Genomic DNA, 20,089 nt, shown 5'->3' with positions numbered 1-20,089 from the left:
CATTATAAAAGATAAAATGTATAGTCATGAGAAGAAGCAGCGTGAAAGAAATCACAGCAAATATCCGAAACAAGGATGCTTAGCCAAGAATGCTGATACTTTTTCCCACCTAGGCTTCAGATGGGCCAATATTGGCTTGGCATTCCTGTCCCAAACTGGTGCCAACAGGTACACAGATCAGTTTCTCATATATCCTGTGTGCAAAATGGACACACTTTCCTTTGGCAACTTGTGACAATAATATTTGTCATACTTTTAAACCACTTTAGGGTATTCTCCATTTCACATTTTCTCTACTAGATTTTTTTTAAGTGATGTTTGCAAGAGTTAAACATCTCTCTTTATCTATGATAATTTGGGGGAAGACATGGAATGAAACAGTTTTGGCAGAAGCCTTTTAGGGCAAAGTTTAGGGGGAAAAACCTATATCCAGGCATATGTAGGAGGGAGCCAAGTTCAGCTTGTTCATACTGTTGTTAAAATTTGGAGATGCATCAAACTAGGATTATATTAAACTTCATGCTGAAAATTTCCTTTTCATTTTCTAAGTATTATAGGGTTTTTTCTAAGTATTATGTTTATATTATATTTTTTGCTAAGTATTATAGTTCTCTGAATCTTGGGCTGTCTTCGGTCTTGAAAGGTTTGTTTTTTTATCTGGTAACAGTCTTTTATTTCTTTAAGTATTTGTCTCAAACTTTGTTTGGTTTTACTGCTTGTAGAAATGTCAAGGCAGTGAGATTGTGCTGATTGTTATTTCTTTGTTTCTAATTGTTAGATCAGAACATTTGTAACTTGTACTATAGCAGTCAAGTTCTGTAGACTTCTACATGGGATTTAGATAAAGTTAACAAAATTTTATGTTTTTTCTGCTCAGTTTTAATCGTTTGGATTTGCCACCATATAAAAGCTATGAACAACTAAAAGAGAAGTTGCTTTTTGCCATTGAAGAAACAGAGGGATTTGGTCAAGAGTAGAAGCAGCTTCTAGTCAAAATGGATATCTTGCATAATAAAAGGCCCAGCCAACTAAAATTGCACACTTAATTGTATATAAGCTTTTTGTTCTGTACAGTGATCTTTCTGGAACTCTAAAAGTTTAATTGTTCTCCGTTCTTCCACAAATATATGCAAAACAGTTCAGCCTTTTCTACTTTTATTTATTGCCCTCCCAAAAGACCAGAAAAACCCCTCCATAAATTTTGAAAGCAGACAAGAGACTTATTTAAAATATATATATAAAAAATATAAATATATATACTAATGGGCTCTAGTTTTATAGAGCTTTAAGGGTATGAAAAGTTGCAGCCATTTAAAAGGGCCTGGATTTGCTTTATCTTGGCTTTATCATTCAGAAAAATGTTTAAACTGCTCTGTGTTCTCTTAAGAAACATCTCCAAGTTTGTTTTATTGCATGGCTATTCTAAAAGGTGTTAAAGGCTTAGGCCAAACGTATCCTAAATATATAGAAAGATGCTGCTGGTATTTGAGATGACAGAATCTGTTCTTCTGTCAGTTTAATTTTTTTAATACCTAAATAGCTGATATATCCCTCTCTACTGATGTAGCCAAGGTCATGAATAAAGCCTTTACTACTTGCACAAGAGTCATGTACAATAAGATGAATGTGATTTAATGTTGAAAGGAGTTGGTGCCACTGTTCTGAATTATTGGAGGAGCTGAACAGAGTATTTTAATTCATTTGAGCAGCATTGAAATTTGTTTACATAGTACCTTGGGTTATTACCATGAGGATGTTAGGTAATCTTCAAAGAAAAAATAATAAAATAGAAAATATTACCCATTCTCTTCCTGGTCTGGTGTCTTGCAGGTTTCTTTTTTCTTTTTTTTTTTTCCTGTTTTGATTTCCCTTTTCAGTCTATGATGTCCTTTTTGTAACTGTAGAGTTATATTAATGTAAACTGAGCTATAAGGGTATACAAAAGGTATACAAAAGGTAATGTGAATTTTGCTGCTTTCTGTGTTCATGTTCAGTTTCAGTTACTGGATCTAGTAAACCCAAATAAAATGAAAGTTACTTAAGCTTTGCACAGATAAAAATATTATTTAGTATTAAATTCTCTCATTCCTCTAAAGTTCTTACAGAAATTGAGACGTACTTGAATTAAGTATGTCTAAAACCTGTCATTCTTTTAGGTAGGTCAAGATTGTCCTAAGTGCACAGTAACATAAAAGCATTTTAAAATTAGTTTTATTGGCATGGAGGGCATTTGCTGAACTGCAAAGATGTGTTTAAAAAATATTAAAATTTAACACCTTATTCACGTGATTTATATTAAATGCTACTTTTAGCAAACCGTGCTTCCTTATTATAGAGTAAAAACATGTTTGAAATCACCATTTGTATTATGCTTTAAATATTAACTGTAAATTCCATTACATTTAAATTATACAGAATTTTGTATACACATGAAAATGATTTTAGAATATGATTAAAAACATTTGTGTAACATATCATATTGCACTGTTAAAAGTGTACATGCAAAAAAACAGCTGTATCTGTTCATGTATCCTTCCAATACAGCAACTGAATTCTGCCAAAATTTTATTTTTCTACATACTGGATTGTCTTGAGGCTTTGTATTCAATATGCACATCTTAAAGTGGAGCTGTTAATCTGTGCATAGCTCTGGTCATACTGGTAGTGCAATGACCCCTGCCTATTTACATGAACTTTTCTGTAAGAGCTTCAAGAATTTCAACCACCTTGAGGGTTTTTCATACAACACCAAATATCTTCTACAAAACCACTTTCATGTAGCACTACATCAGTTTCAAGTGCAAGTCCACTTTAATTATTACCTACACTTGTTAGAATAGAGGAAGTTTAAAAAAAAGCCTAAGACCAGAAGTGTGTGTGACTTGCCTAAAAGACAATGAGGAAAGATAAATGTCACAGTTAAACTTTATGAATCTGCACTAATGAATGACTTAATGGCCCTCTACCAACTGCTGAATTTTGTGAATCTCTGAGTAACTGAACAAAATAATAATAATAAAGACAGCACATCACAAGAATGTAGTTGGTTTATTGTTTTGATAACTTTAGCTGTCTCGTAACTGCAGTAGTTTTTCCTGTGGGTAAGGGTTAGTAAGCAAGAAAAAACCAAACCCAGTAGCCTTCTGTACATGTGTATGATCTGTGAATTGGTGCCAAGGGACTGACTGAAAGCATGGCTCTGGAGGAAAAAAAGCACAACACTTAATATACTCATGTGCATGTGTGTACAGGTAACTTAAACTTTCAGGGAATTTCAGTAATACTACACTGTAATATTTTCTTTTCCCATTTGAATTCCCCATAATTCACCTCTACTTGGGGGGAGTGAGTAAGACTGAAGAGAGGGAAGACAGCAAAGGCTGGAGCTCAGACAAGGGAACCATTGAGGTAACACTACTTGAAGGAGCTACTGTGTAGTTCATGGGTTTTGTTGGTTCCTTTCTTCCTGCAACTCAGCTGGTTTTCACTATACACTCAACAGTTGTTACTCAGTACCTGGATATCCTTCCTCTGTGCAGCAGCAGAAAAGGCACTTAAGTAAGGTGCTTGTGCCACAAAACTACTGGAGGCAAATCTGTGTATGGCAAATGTTTTTGTAGTACATGAATGCAGAAAGTTCTCCTAAACACCATATCATCCACTCTGAGATGCTGCCACACTGAAGACTTCATTTTGATGCTCTACTAATAGAAAATATTAGAAATATTTATAATATAACAGAAAATAGTAATAGAAAATTACTTTAAATTACTTAATTACTTCAGTGGACAAACCCCGTTTTAACTAGTTTCATAACCTGAGGCTAGAATTAAAGCCTCAGATTCTCTCTCAGATGTTAATTTTTACTACTGACTTAGACCAGGCTTGGTTTGTTAGTCTTAGCAACAATGCTGTTCTTCATGTTCCTCCTATAGATTTTCTAGTAAAGCAAACATTAGGTATTTATAGTCAATTTGATCTAGATTGTTCTCCTGACAATACCACATGTAATTGATTGCCTACCATCTTTTCATTATTTGGTCCTCTTTTTCTCTTGGGTAATCTGAATATACTGTCTGGAAAGTCTGGAAATGTTTTCTGTGCTGGATATGTAACTTAGGTTACTTTATATTGCTGGTGAAAATTCCTGCTAAAATGGTAGCAAGACCAAGTAGAGAATTTTATCTTTACAAACAGAAGTCCATATGCTTCCACATAGCCGTTCCTTTCTCATGTATTGGGAGTGTGTATTCCTCCTGTTGTCAGTCTAGGGGAAATTGTGTGTACCCAGCAAACATTTACAGCCACAAAATCATCAGAATTCACAGCCTTTAAATAGAAAAGTAAGTAGTCACCCACAAATTTTCTTTGATGTTCCCTACTTGTGGGGGTTTTTTTGTTTGGTTTTTTGTTCGTTTGTTTTTTGTTTTACCACAGCACTTTTTGCAAACACTAGCATTTAAGAGTATTGGAATTAAGATGGTGCAGGCTTAAAGAGAAATCTTTAAGAGCAGGTAATAATGTGAACATCTATTACTCTTGAAGACCACTGAACCCCACAGCAAAACGCTCTAGAAAAAAATTGCAGAATTAAAATTGTCATGGCCCTATCCCTCCTTTTTTAAACTTATGCTAATCATGTTTCTTATTATTCCTCATACACAACTTGTAGTTTAAGAGTGTAAAAAACTTAATTAAAAACCTGTGCAACCCCTCTCCCAGCCTTTTCCCTCTCATATATCCTATATATATTCCTAGGTTGTCCATAAAGCCCTTCATTCCCATACAAGTCAGCAGAGACGATCACATAATGAAACATCTTCTAGTTGACACCATAATTGAAATGATATGGAGATAGAAGGTCTGGGCTATACTTTTATTAACAGCTTCAATAAACCAAAGTAGTATTTGAGGCCTTTTTCCTATGCTGCTCAAATCTGAGGCACTGAATTCCCATTATCTTGTTTCTTCTTATATAGAATTAAGCAGCTCCAAAGCTTCTTTCTGTACCTGAAAGAAATAAATGGTAACAAAAGAGTGCCAAGTAGTTATAGGCCCTTCTAGCAATATTTGCCACACAAGCACCCAAACACTTCACCACAGTTCTGTATATTCCAAATCCTCCTAAGACTAGTAATTTTTCATCTGTAGTTCAAGGTGCTCAATACTTGAAACATGAATAGGAATAAAACTACTTAAGCCAGTGTCTTCAGTGTAATTCATTCTATATATAGTAAGTTTATTTGTGTTGGATACAGGTGATTAGGTCTTTATTTGCTGTAGTCCAATAGTAGCAATGTAGGAAGTTGTCCTACCTCTGACCAATTTCAACCAACCCAGAGTTTTCAAGATTCTGGACAGCAAGTAAGAGAGTGTGAGAAGACAGTTTCTGAGGTTCCCTTTGCCTAGAGGTTCTGGGTGAAATCTAATACGATTTTAATATGACCTCTAACATTTATATTAACCCCCCCCAAACCCCCAAAAAAACCCAAAATCCCAGCACCACCACCCCCCTCACCCCCCAAACAGCCCCTCCAACTCAACAAACTTCTCCTGACAGAGCAAGCAGTGCAGACAACATAAGCCAGATACCTCTGAGTATCTGTAGTAACAAATGTTCAGAAAACCTCGTTATGCTGAGACAAGAATTCAAATTCCTTTGCACAGGCCACTTTCCTTCATACTGGACTACCAAGTCTAGCTCCCAATAAATTTTGCACTTTGCACATTCACCCAGAGAACGGAGAGAATACCACCTCTCTCAGTTCAGCAGCTCTGCACCCCTCTAGGAGATCAGAAAATGGATGTTTGTACCAGGAGGCCACGACTGGCTGCAGCAGATAAATGGTTTAACAACCTGGCTACTGCACAGAATTCACTCCTGACTATTCCTTTTCTGTGGTTCTTAAAAAAAGGCAAGCTTTTGGAATCACTGGTTTCACATGTGCCTCTAGCTACTAGTAACTGTCAAAAGAATTGACCAATTTCATACACACCTGAGACCACTACTACTTTAGGCTGTTAAATTCCTATACATTTTACAAGGCAGTGGAGTAACGTAATACTCCTATTTCTACTGAAAGGTGTTATTAAAGGAGCTCACTTTTGGAAGAAACAGTTTGAGCCTTACCAGCAAATCTACAGAGGGATCTACACTACTGAGGTAGTGTTTTTTCTGAGGTGTGAAATGCAAAATCCTATCAAAGTATTTCTGACAATTAGGATATTAGAATGTCACAACCCATATGGATGATTTCTGTAACAGTTAAAGCATCTCACGCTGTAGCTTAATGCTTAACAAATTAGAGGTCAATCAACCATAAGAAAAAACAATTAGCAATGAGTTAGTACTCTGTATATGTTTAGGTAGGAAGTAGATGCCTACCCATCCAAACCAGGATCCTTCTGAGCAGTTCCAAAGGGTAATTAAGTGCCTGATGCCACCTTGCACTGCAGGTTTGCTGTCAAAGATACATTACCTCCATTTGTGTCAATTCAGACCATCTGAATCTCTCCCTAAGGGCTTGGAATGGACTGCAGTATTAAGTTTTTCACATATATGTGGTGGTTTTTTTCTTCCTCATGTTCGTGTGATTTTTAGCTCTTCCAAAACGTGATTCCTACCTTTCCAGTTTTAGGCATACAAAAAGTCAATTTGCTCATAGAGACAGAGGCTAGCCCGGGTGCCTGCCTGAACTTCAGCAACACAGCTAAGGCTGGGTTGTTGTTAGCACTACAAAACATCATGGAGAAGGAAATGTAACAGTTCTCTACAATAAATAAACAGAATATTTCCAACCACTCTGTTCAGGGGTGATTAGCTACATACTGGAATTTTTTGGTGCTGATGTGATTCTGAATAATAGGTGCTGAACTACAATTTCATCTGAGTTAACTTTATAAAACATTTCACTGCCATGATGCCACACGTTAGTTACAATACATGATTGTACTATTACAGTTCTTAACTTCCTACCTGTTTGTCCTCTTCTGTCTGTGCAGGATACTCCTTTGCTTTGCTTAACCAGAGAAGAGCCATCTTTTTATTGTTTAACTTCAAGTATGTCTTCCCCAAAAAGAGCAAATTTTTGCTGTAGAAATTTGGATCAGCTGCATAGACAGGAGAAAAGCTTTACATGAGAATGAGTAGTGTATAATCAAAGCCCTTTGATACTTATTTCAGAAAACACATGATCTTTGGCTTTGGATCAGAAGGAAGCCAATGTAAAACTTTCACTTACTAGATTTTGGTCTTATATACAAGTATATTAATTAGAAGCTTGTTAGTTAATATACTAAATGAAACTAGATTCCTCACAAAGAGCAAAAGCAGTGAGCTTAATGCATAACAGCTTTGTTTTGCAGATCTTGGGCTTTTTTGGACCTAGCAGGTAGTGCAACCAGCTGAGCAAGTATAGGCAAAGGAAAAAAGGGCACATTTCCTAGCACATAAAGATACCAGTTTAGCTTTTGTTGCACAGAAGAAAACTTAAAAATTATTTGTACCCACATTCAACATTTTTAAGTAGAGATTTAAAGCTTTTTACTAGGCAAGCTTGGCTATCAATCATTATTAAAGGCTAATCTTGCCTACAGCCCATACTTATAAATGCAGGCTTTTTCTGCTGCTGGATCTAAGATCAGGATTCAAAACATATGAAGGTATTTTAAAGGCAAATTTTAAGACAAAGTTCAGTGTTCCAGCTCACAGCTGCCTTACGGGACACCCAGGACTCAATGAGCTTTTTCTTTAAATTTCACTGGTTTAACTATGTACAAGTCTTTCATAAAACACTGTCTTTCCTTGTCTTCCTTTATCTCTCAGCTAGTCAGTTTTGCTTACGACTTCACTCTTGGAGAAATAGTAGCTTCATATTTTCTTCTACTTCATGTGGACAGTTTTACTGCCAGTTAGATTGGCACTCTGATCCTAATCACTTCTGAAATAATAAAAAGTGTGCTTTTTCTGTTGTTCTATTTAGAATACAGAGAACTAAGTTTTGAGAAAAATAACGTAAAATTCTCTTTTTTTGATTTCTTCTTTCTCCTGCACTCCAGTTGAATTCCTTGGGAAAGAGTACTTTGTTACTCAGGAAGGTACAAATTTCACTTTAATACTTATTCTGAAAAAACCTTCACATTACATTGTAAGTGATGATAGAAAGTGTGTAGCATACTTTGAGCATCTCTGAAGAAATGTGCCAACCTAACAGTCCAGTGTGCTGACTGGCACACCAGGCTGATACATTTGGTTTACCTGGCTATTAATAGCTACAGCTATTAAGGTGATACCAAAAACTAGAGGTTTACTGCAAGTCATCATTCACAAAAGATACTTTTCAGTCAAAACAAGCTTGAAGTATTACCTTCCTCTGCCATGTGAAAGTAACGTAGTGCCTGTAAAAGACAAAGTTGTCTTCCTTAAAATGGAGAATAAACCAAATACAAACTAAAGCCTTACGTGCATGCTTAAAATAGCTGGATAAGGACTTCCTGTCTGTGATCTTATTTTTATTAATTCAACATGCTATGATGCTTCTCATTCAATGTACAATCAGATTTGACATTATTTCAGCAGAACTAGTACTTATCCAAAATATCCCCCTACCACTTCTTCCATTAAGTGCAGTACCACCTGTTTGTCCCCAGCAAACCGGATTGTGTATTTTCAGTTCAACTTGTCAAGATAATTTTGCATTTTATTTGTACCATCCAGCACATCTGCAGTTTTCCCCATACACTTCTCATGTATAAATTTAACAGATGAAATGAATCTTATGATTTAGGACATTAATGTTAACAAATGCTTCAGAGAGAGAACTAACTCCCACAGAGCACTAGTTAGCACCCTCTTAAATGAGGATAAACATTTCTGAAATCCACATATTTTTCAATCAGTTTCCCATCCCACACATACGAAATTTCAGTCCAACTCTACCTCTTCCTAATGGTACTAGCTGGGGGGAAAACACTCTCAGAGAACTTAAAAGTATGGATGTATATATAAAACATATTTTGTACTGAAACTGCAGAAATCCTTCCAGTACAAGTTTGCTTCTTCAGCCACTTTAACTGCTACAGAACTTGATGCTGGGACTGGCATCATTTTGCAGTATTTGAAATCCTGGTTGATGCTTTGTATTCTTCTGAGAGTGATTTTCAGCAAAACTTACAAGCTTGACATTCCATTAAAAAGTTTTATTTCTTTTTCAATCAGACCTTAAATTGCTTTCTCTGTAACAGCAAGCAGTCTTCTACGATTACTTCCTAGTGACTCCTGCCCCCCACCATAAAAGAACAAAACAGTTACTAGTTGATCTAAACAACCAGAGATTGTAACAGCTGCAGCAAACTTTCCTATTACCAATTTAATTTTCAAGTTTCTATATATGTACAGGTGTTTAAATAAGATACACGCTGTTTTAGACACCCTAGAAGATAAATATCTGGACAGTATGTTTTAGGGCATATGACAGCAGGAATTTTCATAGCAAAGAGTGAAAAAATTATTTTCAGCTTAAAGAAACCCACCCTTTGTGGCCAAGGAATGAGAGGGTATTTGCTCATGTTAAGTAACAAAGCAACCTGTTGCTTTTTAGCATTTAAAGGGACAAATTCTAATAGTCCTATCAAATAAATACATGGTATAACAGCACCATATAAACCATCAGCACTGCACTAGTACAGACAGTTATCTGCAACAGATCACAACAGTAAATACAAACTAAGTTACATATAGCTTGTTATTTTCTGCTGCATAATCTACATGGAATAATTTTCACTATTTTGTGTGTGCTACAGCTGAAAAAAATTAAAAAGGTTTTTAAGTTTTTAGTTATCCCTCACCCTCCTGTTCTATTCTTATTTTATTATTGATAGTTGTAAACTCCCAAGTCCATGCTTATTCCATAAGCAGAGGTCAGCTTTGACAGGAAAATAAGTAAAAGTATATCAACAGCTTTGTGGGGAAAATAATAATCTGTGAAACATTTTCCTACTGTACCTCTTGAAAGGTGGAAGTTGGTGGTGTGGCAAACAGCGTTGCAGCAATTTTTCTTTGGTACCATGGCATTTCAGCAAAGGAGTAACACCTGAAGTAAAAAGAAACATTTATATCTACCCTTCCCGTATTTCACTTGTTTTTGAGAAATATTCTCATAATTGTTGTTGAAAACTGGATGTCGTAAGTGTTGTTTTCAAGAGTCAAAACTCCAGACACACTGCAAGTTTTAAAACCATGTTCTTATATCTGTACAAGAAGATAGCAGGATGTCCAAAACTGCTACTAAAGAAGTTTTGATGTGTCTTTTACTGGGAACTAATTACATTAGGTAAAACTGGAGACATTTACTAAGCATGAGACAGCTTTTGAGCTTTAATGATTTTAATGTGTGTATTTTGTTCTAATATATTTGTAAAAATGGCACAACTGAGTAATGTCATTGCCTTACCTCAACACTACTTTGCTTTTTTCAATTATTAATATAAAGCAGATCTGCAGTACATTCCTGAAAGACTCTGATCTATAAGAATGAAAATAAATCCAAGAATCAAACCACTGTGTTCTAGGCTAGGTCATGCTACACTGTTTTCCTATCTACTAAATAACACAGGTAATCAATCAGTCACCTTTTTATTGGTGAAAACATTTGTGAAGCATTTCAAGTCCACAGAACATTCCAGGTGTAAACATTAAACAACGCTTAAACATTCAGTTTAGTAGCCTCCCACAATGAGTTTACAATTACACTATGTAAAATAGAGCACTCTAGAGGAGGTGAAAAATTAATAAATATTCAAGAATCGGCTGATACCAAATGCCAGTTTCAGATGAAGATGCTCTGGGATTCAGTAATGAGTATATTTAAACACAACATGGGAATATTTTAGAGCCAAAAGCAGCAATAATCTCACATTTCTTATCATGTTTTCTAATTTTCCTTGAGAACAGTGTCTTCAGTACTTTCCAGAACAAGCTTCCTATCTCAAAATGGACCTTGAGGCTCAGTCAGTTGGTAGCATATGCTTTTGTTTAGATATTTGGACTATTGCAATTGTTACATCATATGGGAATGAGTGGTGGATGCTGAAAAACCAAAGTAAGTTTGTAAACTAATAAAAAACTCTGGAGCAGCAGATTGTAGTTTTCTCTGATACTCAAGAGTCCAAAAAATCCATACAGAAAGTAATTGTGTTTTTTAGTATTTTTTTTAAACTGCAAATATATTGGCTTTCTTTATTTTCAATCTCACAGCAGAGATTTCCTGTAAAACAGTGTAACAGCTTTGGTCTTTTTGAAACAAATAACCAAAAGCACTGTCTGGAGTCTCTCACCAACACATAAAAAATACTGCTTTCCATCACACCACTTCCACAGAATGCCCTGGTTTGTACGGAAAGTTGTATTTCCAGTCCCTTTGCCTGCTATGTAACAGTAATTTTAAATACCAATTTCACTGAGCAGTAAATTAAATTTCAAAGATTTTTTGTTAATATATATGAATTTATAAATCCATTTATTAATATAACTTTGAAAATACCATATCATGACAGATAACAAGAGAAGTATTTTAGGAACACATCTCACTTAGGTAGTTTTTCACAGACTGTATTAAGTTGCAGTCATCCCTGGAATTCAACAGAAATTCAGTGTTGAGTTGACTTCATTCACACCAGTAAACCAAAATGAGCAGCACTCAGAATTGCTGATGCCTGCTATGGATTCTATGAAGCAAACTTAATGTCTGCAAATCGAGTGTTTAATAGTTCCATACAAATAAATGAACAATTATTTTTCATCTTTTTGAACTGCTTAACAGCCAGACTTTTTCAAGGCACGATGTTCCATACCTGTTTAATAGGTTTTCATGTCTGCATCAATTACAAGTCACTAAATTATTACAAGCAATTCATGTAAGATATTTTATATTCTGGCATTTTTCTTTGTCAAATCCTAAATTTTGTTTGAAAATATGCCTTACCAAATCCCTATGAGATGAATTGTTGTAGCATCTTTTGGATTTAGTTCAATGGCTCTCTGTTGAGGGGAGAAAAAAACAACACAAGATATAAGAAGTTGTTCTGACATGTGGATTAAAATACATTTAAAAAGTAGACTTATCCTGCTGTTAATTACACCAGCCTCATCAGGTGTAGAATTTCAAGGCAATGTATTATTTATTCAGTACATAACTACATCAGCTCACCTCCAAAAAACTGACAACACTGACAGATTCTAAGCACTTCTACTTACTAGGTCATTAAAAGTTGCATATGAGACTTGGTGTGTTCAGATTTTGATATAATCTCTGGTGATATAAAATTAGTAGTCCCTTATCTTTTCCAGTATTTGTCCTTTACCACTACATAATCCACAATTCAAAGGACGGCCACAGAGCCATTTCTCAATATCACTGTTACATTTTATCTAGTCCTCAGAGGTGTCTAAAGCACTTCAGCTATTTCAAGACTCTCTTCTAAAGGGATTTAGTTTACTGCAGGAGATAATTTGTACTCCTTGTTTCCGTAGCATTTCTGGGGCATATGTCACAAGAACCCAAAAAACAAAATGTCACTAGAGATATAAACAGAAGTACGCTTTCAGTATTTTGCCAGAAATTAGTTACCAGCTGTCACACAATCTATACACTGGACACATTGATGCTGTCATATGCAAAAAACTGTTTGCATTACCTGAAAATGCTCCTTGATAACAACAGCATTTCCAATTTTAGTCTTGATTCCTTCATAGTCTCCAACATCACTGAGGCAAATTCCATACCACTGTAATTCAAATAACAAAAATAAAACATTTAATACAGCACTATAGCTATTGATAGTACATTTTTAAAAACCTGCAACCAGAAGGGCTGCCACCACCACAAATGACAAACAAGCAAGAAGTATTTGTTGTGAACAGCTGAGGCAGCATCAGTGTGACCTGCTGGTCTGCATGTGTAAGGAAATAGATGTCCTCTTCTGATCCTAGATGTCAACACAAGTGACTATACTTTGCCCGTGAGAGAAGCAGCACCAAAAAAAAGCAGAACGAAGTCAGGGCCTGAAGTACTTCTAGTGAAGCCCTACAGAATACAGAAATAGCATGCTGAATGTGGGACATGTACAACATTTTTAAGGCTACATCAGAGGAGGAGCTGATTACATCTGCAGTAATAAACCTCATCAGTCACACCTCTCTCCATGGTCCTGCATACATTTAACCAGTTTCTGTTTCCTGTATAGAGGAAATTTAGCTGGAGAAGTCTGAACTCAGATCTTCCAAAAAAGTTAGGGAGAATCAGAAGTCTCATTCATTCTCAGCTGAAAAGTTAAATCATGCTGAAGTTTGCTAACGCAGCACAGTGACATTTCCAGTTTCTACTAGCAGAAATCAACAAACAAGATTTCAGTTATTTTGCATGGCTCACCTTGTGCGCTGCAGAATTTGACTCATTTTTTTCAAGAGCCTTTTTTGCATACTCAAAGGAGTCATAAGTCAGTTGTTTCTTCTCCTCTGCAGAAGTACTACTAAGCTGAGCTAGATCTCGTGATGCCCGTGCCAGCCGCCACAACAACTCCGCATCATCACTAGTTAGGAAGAGAAACACTAACATTTTAAAGCAATAATGGAAACAAAGCCCGCAAAGGTCTTAAACCAGTCTTTCAAAATGTATCTCAAGTGGGTGATAAGACAACATTGTATCATCTGTCCTATTATGCTATATACAATCCCAAGATTACTAATAGAAAAGGAAAGCCCACCATTACAGACTGACAATACTTCTGTTCTCCCATTCTGGTCTGCAAAGCAAATAGGTCTGTAGGAAAGGTCTTTGTTTTCTCAAAAAAACCCCAAACAAAGATAAAAAAAAAATAATGCTACCACTTAACACACGGGAAGGAAAAGAGGACTACTCTGTTCTTAGCTAGATGGTATTTTTTCCAACATTCCACTGATTTGTATTGATGTGTACTCGGAATATTTAAAACACTATCAATCTTTTTCCTAGAATTATACTTAAATAATTAAATTCTTCCTAGAACAACAGTGAAAAAACACAGATTAGCCACACCACCAGCACAAAAAGCTTTATGTTTATGTATTTATTTATATCACTTTATCAAATGGTATATGGTAAGTTATAGCCAAAGATAAAGGATCTAAAATTTGATTTTGTTCACATTGTTATGAAACACTGCTTGCACTTTTAGAGCACAACCATTTTAATTTTGGCTTTCCATTTTAATAGAGACTTAAATTTAGAGTCTTTCAGAGTTCTTGTCTGTGTGGCTATAAACCTCCAGCCTCGGAACACTGAAGTCAAAACTACCAGAAACTAAAAGTATTTAAAAGCATGTAAGAATTATTGCTAAAGTCAGAGTATCAGTTTTCTATTCTTATCTGGAGTAACAGTGAGTCACTGCTCTCCCAGCACAGCAGTCCTGCTCTATTCAACAGAGTAACACGGACCTAGAAGACTCATTTTTCAGTCACAAAAATCTTAAGTACTGCTACTGGAATCATTACTCCTCAGAGAATAATTAGTGTTGTTATACACCTAGTAACAAGCTTACACCTCACTTACAATATGCTGTCCCTTACAGGCTGGGAACTTCATTTAATTTCACAGGTTTTACACTTGCACCCCTAGCAAGAACAAGGGAGGAAAAAAGAAATAAGGGAAAAAAAACCAAACCCAGGATCTGCAAACTACTGAAAAAAACCAAAATGTTTTTGGAGCGAGATGTTTTGTCTCTTTCAAGGGAATGGACTCTTAAGTTTGCAATCCCTTTTCTACTTTTTCTTTAAACAGCTTATCCCAGTTCACTTAATGTTTTGTGCACATAAGACATAACTACATGAGCAAGGGCCTTTTTTTGTTCAGACTCAAATCCTAACATGAGACAAATGAAAACAGAAAGAATAGCTGGTCAGCAGTGAAAAAGAAATGAAACAGTGACTCAAATTTTCAACACCTGAATTTTAGGTACCTTGATCCTTTACTAATGCATAGCCACATTATGAGTTTTTGCAGTAATTTTAAAATTATTTAAAATTTGAGTAACAAAGCAAACAAGCAAAAACCTCTCCTTTGCAGGACTGAAAAACTTAAGGGTTAACTCTCACCTTCTACAGCTACCAGTTCTTCCTTTACTCATTTTTCCAGTATAAGGGAAAAGATTAGGAATCCTTTCCTACTTAAATAAGGGTGAAAGCAAGGTTCTCCAGCATATTACAGTGAGAATATTTGTTGAAAAACTGATACAGAAGAGCACTGAAAAGTCACAGTAACGTCTCAATGCAACGAAGTACCTATTTTTATGCTGAACCAGCAACCGATACAGTTTTTCAGTTTCTCCACTCCCGTACAGGTAGTCTGCTTGTTCTATCACTTCTTCCACTTCAGAAGAAATTAAAATTGGGGAAACAGAAGAACAAATTACAGGTAATTAGCACATTATAGCATAAACAAAATATTTTAGAGCAAGACAACCTAGCTGAAAATGATATAACTCTTTTTTAGGCCATCATTCCAAACAACTTACAGGTACAGCAGGATTGAATAAGCAACACGTACAATGCTCAACTAGGATGAGAATCAGTGCCTCTCTAATGCAACTGCAACAGTTTTCAGCAAGACAGCTTGGATGCTTAACAAAACATAAGCTCTAAGCTCCTTCATAAAAATTAATTGTGTTTATAAGCTTTCCTTTTTGACGTTACCTAGTAAATATGGTAGACACATTTAGCGGCAGCAGAGTTTTCCTTAACGGAAGAAGGAAAACATTAAAGGTTATTAAACACAAAAGCCTGCTCTTCAGTTTAAAAAGATCCTAGACTACAAATCTAGATAATTTTTAACCTTGCTGTCTTATCTTTCAAAGATAAGCTAACGGTCTACCTGGACTTTAGATCTTAGTGTTTAAAATGAGCTTCATGGTACATCTTCAGTATTATCTTCAGTAAACTGTTATGTTTGCTTCTTGACCTGAACACTACTAACATATCTAATGACTAAATGCTCAAAACTCTGAACACATTTCCCACGAGGTGTTTTTATGCAAATTATTATACTTTTATTGTTTTGGAGTATTTTTCAGGTATTTCTATTTTCACCTTATCTATTACTTGTTTTGCAAAGAAAGGCCATAACCATTGCTTTTCTTGGCAGTGTAAATGCCAGATTCAAGAGCGAGCACTGAAAAGACCAGAGGTGACTACACAGTGTTATTTATGTTCCTCATGAGAAATGAGGAATTCCTTATTCCTTGTTATTACTATTTCTTATTTGTGTACCAAGTGGCTATCTCAAATCTATTCACTGACACTTCTTCTGTTATACAAAATGAGACAGTTCTTTATTTGCTCAAAAATTGTCTGAATTTTTATTTCTATAAGCATCAGCACAGTATGCATATAGCCAGTCAGGCTCATTCTCTATTCAGCTAAGCTTACTCTCAAAATCCTTAATTTACCATGTGATAGACAAGTTCTAAGTCTGCAACAATATCCTCTTTTAAGATATTGTTACTGTTCTTCCAGCAGTGAAACTATCCTTATTTGAATTTGAAAAGGATATTTTATCACTTGTTATATTGTTTTCTGGAAGGGAAAGCAGGGTTTTGAAGTGTCACAAAAATACAAGGCATTTCTCAACTCTCTTTGAGATGCAATCTCAGTATTGCTCAACTAGATAAAATGGGAATCACACTTTTTTCATACTGAAAATCTAAACTAACTAAAATTTCTAGAAATCAAATAAGCTTTGGTCTGTGTTCCTAACTGAACTTTTCAGTACGATTTATTTAAAGCTTGGGAAGCAAGTTAGGTATCATACACCTTGTACATGTGTTCTATCCCTGTCAGGATGAGCTACTAGATCTGCTTTCAGTGACAGCTGAAAGAATCAGTTGTTAAACTGCTACAAGGCTACCCATAAACGATTCAAAAGCATCCTGCCATTAAATCACATTGCATGCAGTCTTAATGGAGAAAATCAAAAAGCATTACACCATTTTCCTCTATAATTCTTGCACTAAAAATTTTAACTTTCACATGAGAATATCCTACATACTTCAAAATTTAAAAATATTACCTTTGAAGCTTGCATGAACCTCAGCAAAGCCAAAAATCAGCTTATGAGCTTCGTAAGCCAAAAAGGACCCTGTTGAAAGCACAAGCCCCCTTTGAAGGCTTTTTCTAAGCACCTGTGTGGGATCATAAGATAGATATTAACATTATCGTTCTGAGTTTAAATTTTTTTTTTTTGTCTGTAGCACCGGTTATATTTCAGATTTTGAGCAAAGAAAAAACTTTTAAATGTTAAAAAACCTTCATAAGACAAAACAGTTCATCAAGAGGGCATTTTAAGTATATTCAACAGAAGCTCATGATTACGCTTTAAAACGACCGCAGCGCTAGACTGAAAATAAACCATAGATACGGAGCAAATACAAGATAAGAAGCAAAAAAAGCGCACTAGTGTTCTTCAAACGAGCAGAGGGCTCCCAGCTTTTGCAAAACGAAACCAGCCCTTCGCTACGCCCCGCGATGCCGGAGCCTCCCCACTGCCGCCTCCTCCCGCCTCCCCGCCCGCGGCGGAGCGGCCCCGCGGGGGCGAGCGGCGGCACAGGATCGATCAGGTTGCCAAAGACCTCTGAGATCATCGAGTCCGACCCATGACCGAACACCACCACGTCAACGGGACCACGGCACGAAGTGCCGCGTCCAGTCTTTCTTAAACACCCCCAGGGGCGGTGACTCCACCGCCTTCATGGCAGCCCGTTCCAAAAGCCCCTGGGAGCGGTCGCGCCCCCCCGCCCCGAGGGGCACCCCGGCTACCTCGCTCCACGTCCGGCCCCGGCCCCACGGGCCGCCCGTCGCCTCCCGTCGGAGCCGCAGCCCTAGGCCGGCAGGACCGCGGCGGAAGGGCCGCGCCAGCACCGCCATGACCGTCGCCATCGCCGCCGCCAGCACCGCCCCCCGCCTCCGGAGGAGCCGCTCCGCCCCGCGGCCCTGCCCGGGCGCGGGGGCACACAAGGGCAGGGGCCGCCCGGCCCGCCGGCCCGCCCGCTGTGCCGAGCACCGGGCATTGCGCGGCCCCGAGCCGGAGCCACACCGGGCCTCGACCCGCCCGCCGGGGACGCGGGGCGGGCGGGAGGGGTGGGGGGGCTCTGCGCCTGCGCCCCGGTGTGGGGCGGGCGTGTCCGGCTGGAGCGGGCGTGGCCGCCGCGGGCTCGGGACTGGGGGCTCGGGGTGCGGAAGCGCCGCCGCTGCAGGTGAGGAGGGGCCGGCTTCGGCCCACGTCCCCTGGCTGTGTGCCGGCCCAGTTGCAGCGGGGTTTGCGCTCTCGGCCCACCAGCCTTGTCCAGTGAGAGCCGTGCGGCGCTGGGGCTGGGGCTGCGGGGCAGGGCAGGGCTGCAGGCGCCTGCGGCCGCTTCCTCTCGTGCAACGTGCCCCAGGTGCGGCTCTGCTCCCTGCGCCGGGACACGGGCGCGCTGCCCGGTGCTGCTGCGGGGCTCAGGGCATCGCCCTTAACCCGCCGTCCCGCAGGTAGCGAAACTCGGCGAAGCTGAACTTCTAGGCCGGAAGGTTTGAGTCCGCAGTGCCGATTTCTGTGGCGCTATAAGCGCCACTCTGAAAAGCACCCTCACCTCTTAAGAGAGGAGTCTGTTGAGATGCAGCATCGTTCCTGAAAACCACATGCTGTTCTTCCTGAGCTGCTGGTTGAGTGGGTGGTTGTTTTCTTGCTTCATTGCAATTGCATAATATATATAAGACAAGCCTTAGATGACGTTCATGTTGTCATAACTTGCTCTTCCACTAGGGGAAAGCGAAAATGTGAAACCTCTTCACTTTTGCTTCCGTACTCCTGTCTTCAAAGTCCATTAAGTATCTTCAAGGTAACATGCATTGCCCTGCCTCCAAAACATTTGTTTCCTTGGGAGTTTTGTTTCTGTGGTGGTGCATAAAGTTTGTTTAGTAGAAGTAGAGTCAAACTTACTCCCAGATTTTTCTTTTTTGAGTTGAAGCTTTAAATTTTAACTTTGTAGGTGTATAATCACAGAGGTAAGATGTTTCAAAGGGCATGCAGAACACCAACAAGAATTAGAAGAAAAAGTGAGCAAGAAAGATATGCAAGGAGAAAGAGAAAGGGGTCTTTCTGGTTTTCTGTTATGGTGCTAGAAAGAACGCAGTATTTTTGCAACAAGTATGTTTGTGTTAAATATCTCAAATTTAATAGATACAGATTCATTATAGATGACTTTAGGACTAATTTTTGTTTTGCTGAAAACAAAAGTCCGTTTCTGGTAAGCTGAATAACTAATTTTGTTAAATGTCATCTGCCAGAATGCCAAGGTAGCAGTGCGGTATTGCGGTGTTTGTACAGCCTTCTGTTATGCCCAGGACATTAACATTTCTTCAGAATTGAAGGCAGAGGGAAGCCACAGTAGCTCTTTAGTACAAACAACGCCAAAAACTAAAATCTCAACTCCACAGATACCTGGGGTGGAGCTTAATTTTTTTTTTTACCTTATTTGATTTAGGAACAGATGCTGTCATTACCATGGTTTCCTAAAGGAAATACCTTTAGGGGCAAAGTGAAGGAGGAAGATACATTTTTTCCCTTCCTGTTTATTTTCCTGTGAAAGCCAGGATGCTATTGCAACATAAATAATACATGATTATGTTAGTATTTATAGATACTAGTTTCTGTTAAACCCAACAAAATTGCTTCTGTTCTTAGATCAGTTAGGCAAAGATTAATAATATCCCCTTCTAATATCATGTTTGAAATTGTGGTGTGGCTTGTGCAAGCAAGTAGGAAGTGGAATTACAGGGCTCTTTATTGTTTTATAACTTTAAAGGTCTTTTCCATCAATTCTGTAATTCTGTTTGATTTCTGTGGTTTATCTTTAATATTGCTTTAGTTGAGATGCTGTTGCTCAGGCATTTGAAAAAGGGCATTGTTAAGTGTTTGAAGGATCTCTGAATATAGGAATTTTGGGACTGGGTTCTGGATCCAAGCTTCTGTTTAAGAAATAGTCTTTAGTTGTTTGGATCACTTGCTTAATACTTTCTACTGTG

At 37.8% G+C, this 20,089-nt stretch overlaps 3 protein-coding genes across 8 annotated transcripts in view; 2 read left to right on the top strand and 1 right to left on the bottom strand.

The window, feature by feature from the left end:
- The window catches only part of WWP1 (WW domain containing E3 ubiquitin protein ligase 1), a 58,727-nt gene extending 55,522 nt beyond the window's left edge, over positions 1–3,205 (top strand). For all 4 annotated transcript variants that reach the window (XM_032697061.1, XM_032697069.1, XM_032697053.1 and 1 more), the window contains one exon: positions 878–3,205. In XM_032697061.1, the coding sequence (XP_032552952.1) occupies positions 878–977 (100 nt within the window). In that variant the 3' untranslated portion in view covers positions 978–3,205. The remainder of the gene's footprint in view (positions 1–877) is intronic.
- The window catches only part of CPNE3 (copine 3), a 47,287-nt gene that overhangs the window by 354 nt on the left and 26,844 nt on the right, over positions 1–20,089 (top strand). Inside the window, exons 1-2 of one of the 3 annotated variants that reach the window (XM_032697096.1) lie at positions 18,210–18,279; positions 18,828–18,903. The exons of 1 other annotated variant lie outside the window; for it this stretch is intronic. The gene's annotated coding sequence lies outside the window, so the exon portion shown is untranslated. Of the gene's footprint in view, positions 1–18,205; positions 18,280–18,827; positions 18,904–20,089 lie in introns of those variants that run through there. One more of the 3 variants, XM_032697090.1, reaches the window with a different exon arrangement.
- Positions 4,863–17,977, bottom strand: RMDN1 (regulator of microtubule dynamics 1). Its single transcript, XM_032697123.1, has 10 exons — positions 17,843–17,977; positions 17,097–17,208; positions 15,314–15,401; positions 13,428–13,587; positions 12,694–12,783; positions 11,982–12,037; positions 10,004–10,091; positions 8,367–8,397; positions 6,977–7,110; positions 4,863–5,010 (listed from the first exon to the last, which is right to left on the bottom strand). Exons 1-10 carry the CDS (start codon positions 17,960–17,962, stop codon positions 4,972–4,974), a joined length of 918 nt encoding a protein of 305 aa, XP_032553014.1. The 5' UTR covers positions 17,963–17,977; the 3' UTR covers positions 4,863–4,971.

This window comes from Chiroxiphia lanceolata, chromosome 1 (genome assembly GCF_009829145.1).
Source record: "Chiroxiphia lanceolata isolate bChiLan1 chromosome 1, bChiLan1.pri, whole genome shotgun sequence".
Classification (NCBI taxonomy): Eukaryota; Metazoa; Chordata; class Aves; order Passeriformes; family Pipridae; genus Chiroxiphia; species Chiroxiphia lanceolata.
The sequence above is the reverse complement of the archived record's forward strand: the minus strand, read 5'-3'. Positions and strand labels throughout refer to the sequence as shown.

Excerpts from the sequence above, each read along its gene's own strand:
- RMDN1 (XM_032697123.1), bottom strand. The coding sequence starts at position 17,962 with ATGGCGACGGTCATGGCGGTGCTGGCGCGGCCCTTCCGCCGCGGTCCT. Across the intron at positions 17,209-17,842 it reads GGGGCCGGACGTGGAGCGAG|GTGCTTAGAAAAAGCCTTCA; the intron begins GTAGCCGGGGTG and ends GATCCCACACAG. Across the intron at positions 12,784-13,427 it reads CAAATTCTGCAGCGCACAAG|TGGTATGGAATTTGCCTCAG; the intron begins GTGAGCCATGCA and ends TTTGAATTACAG.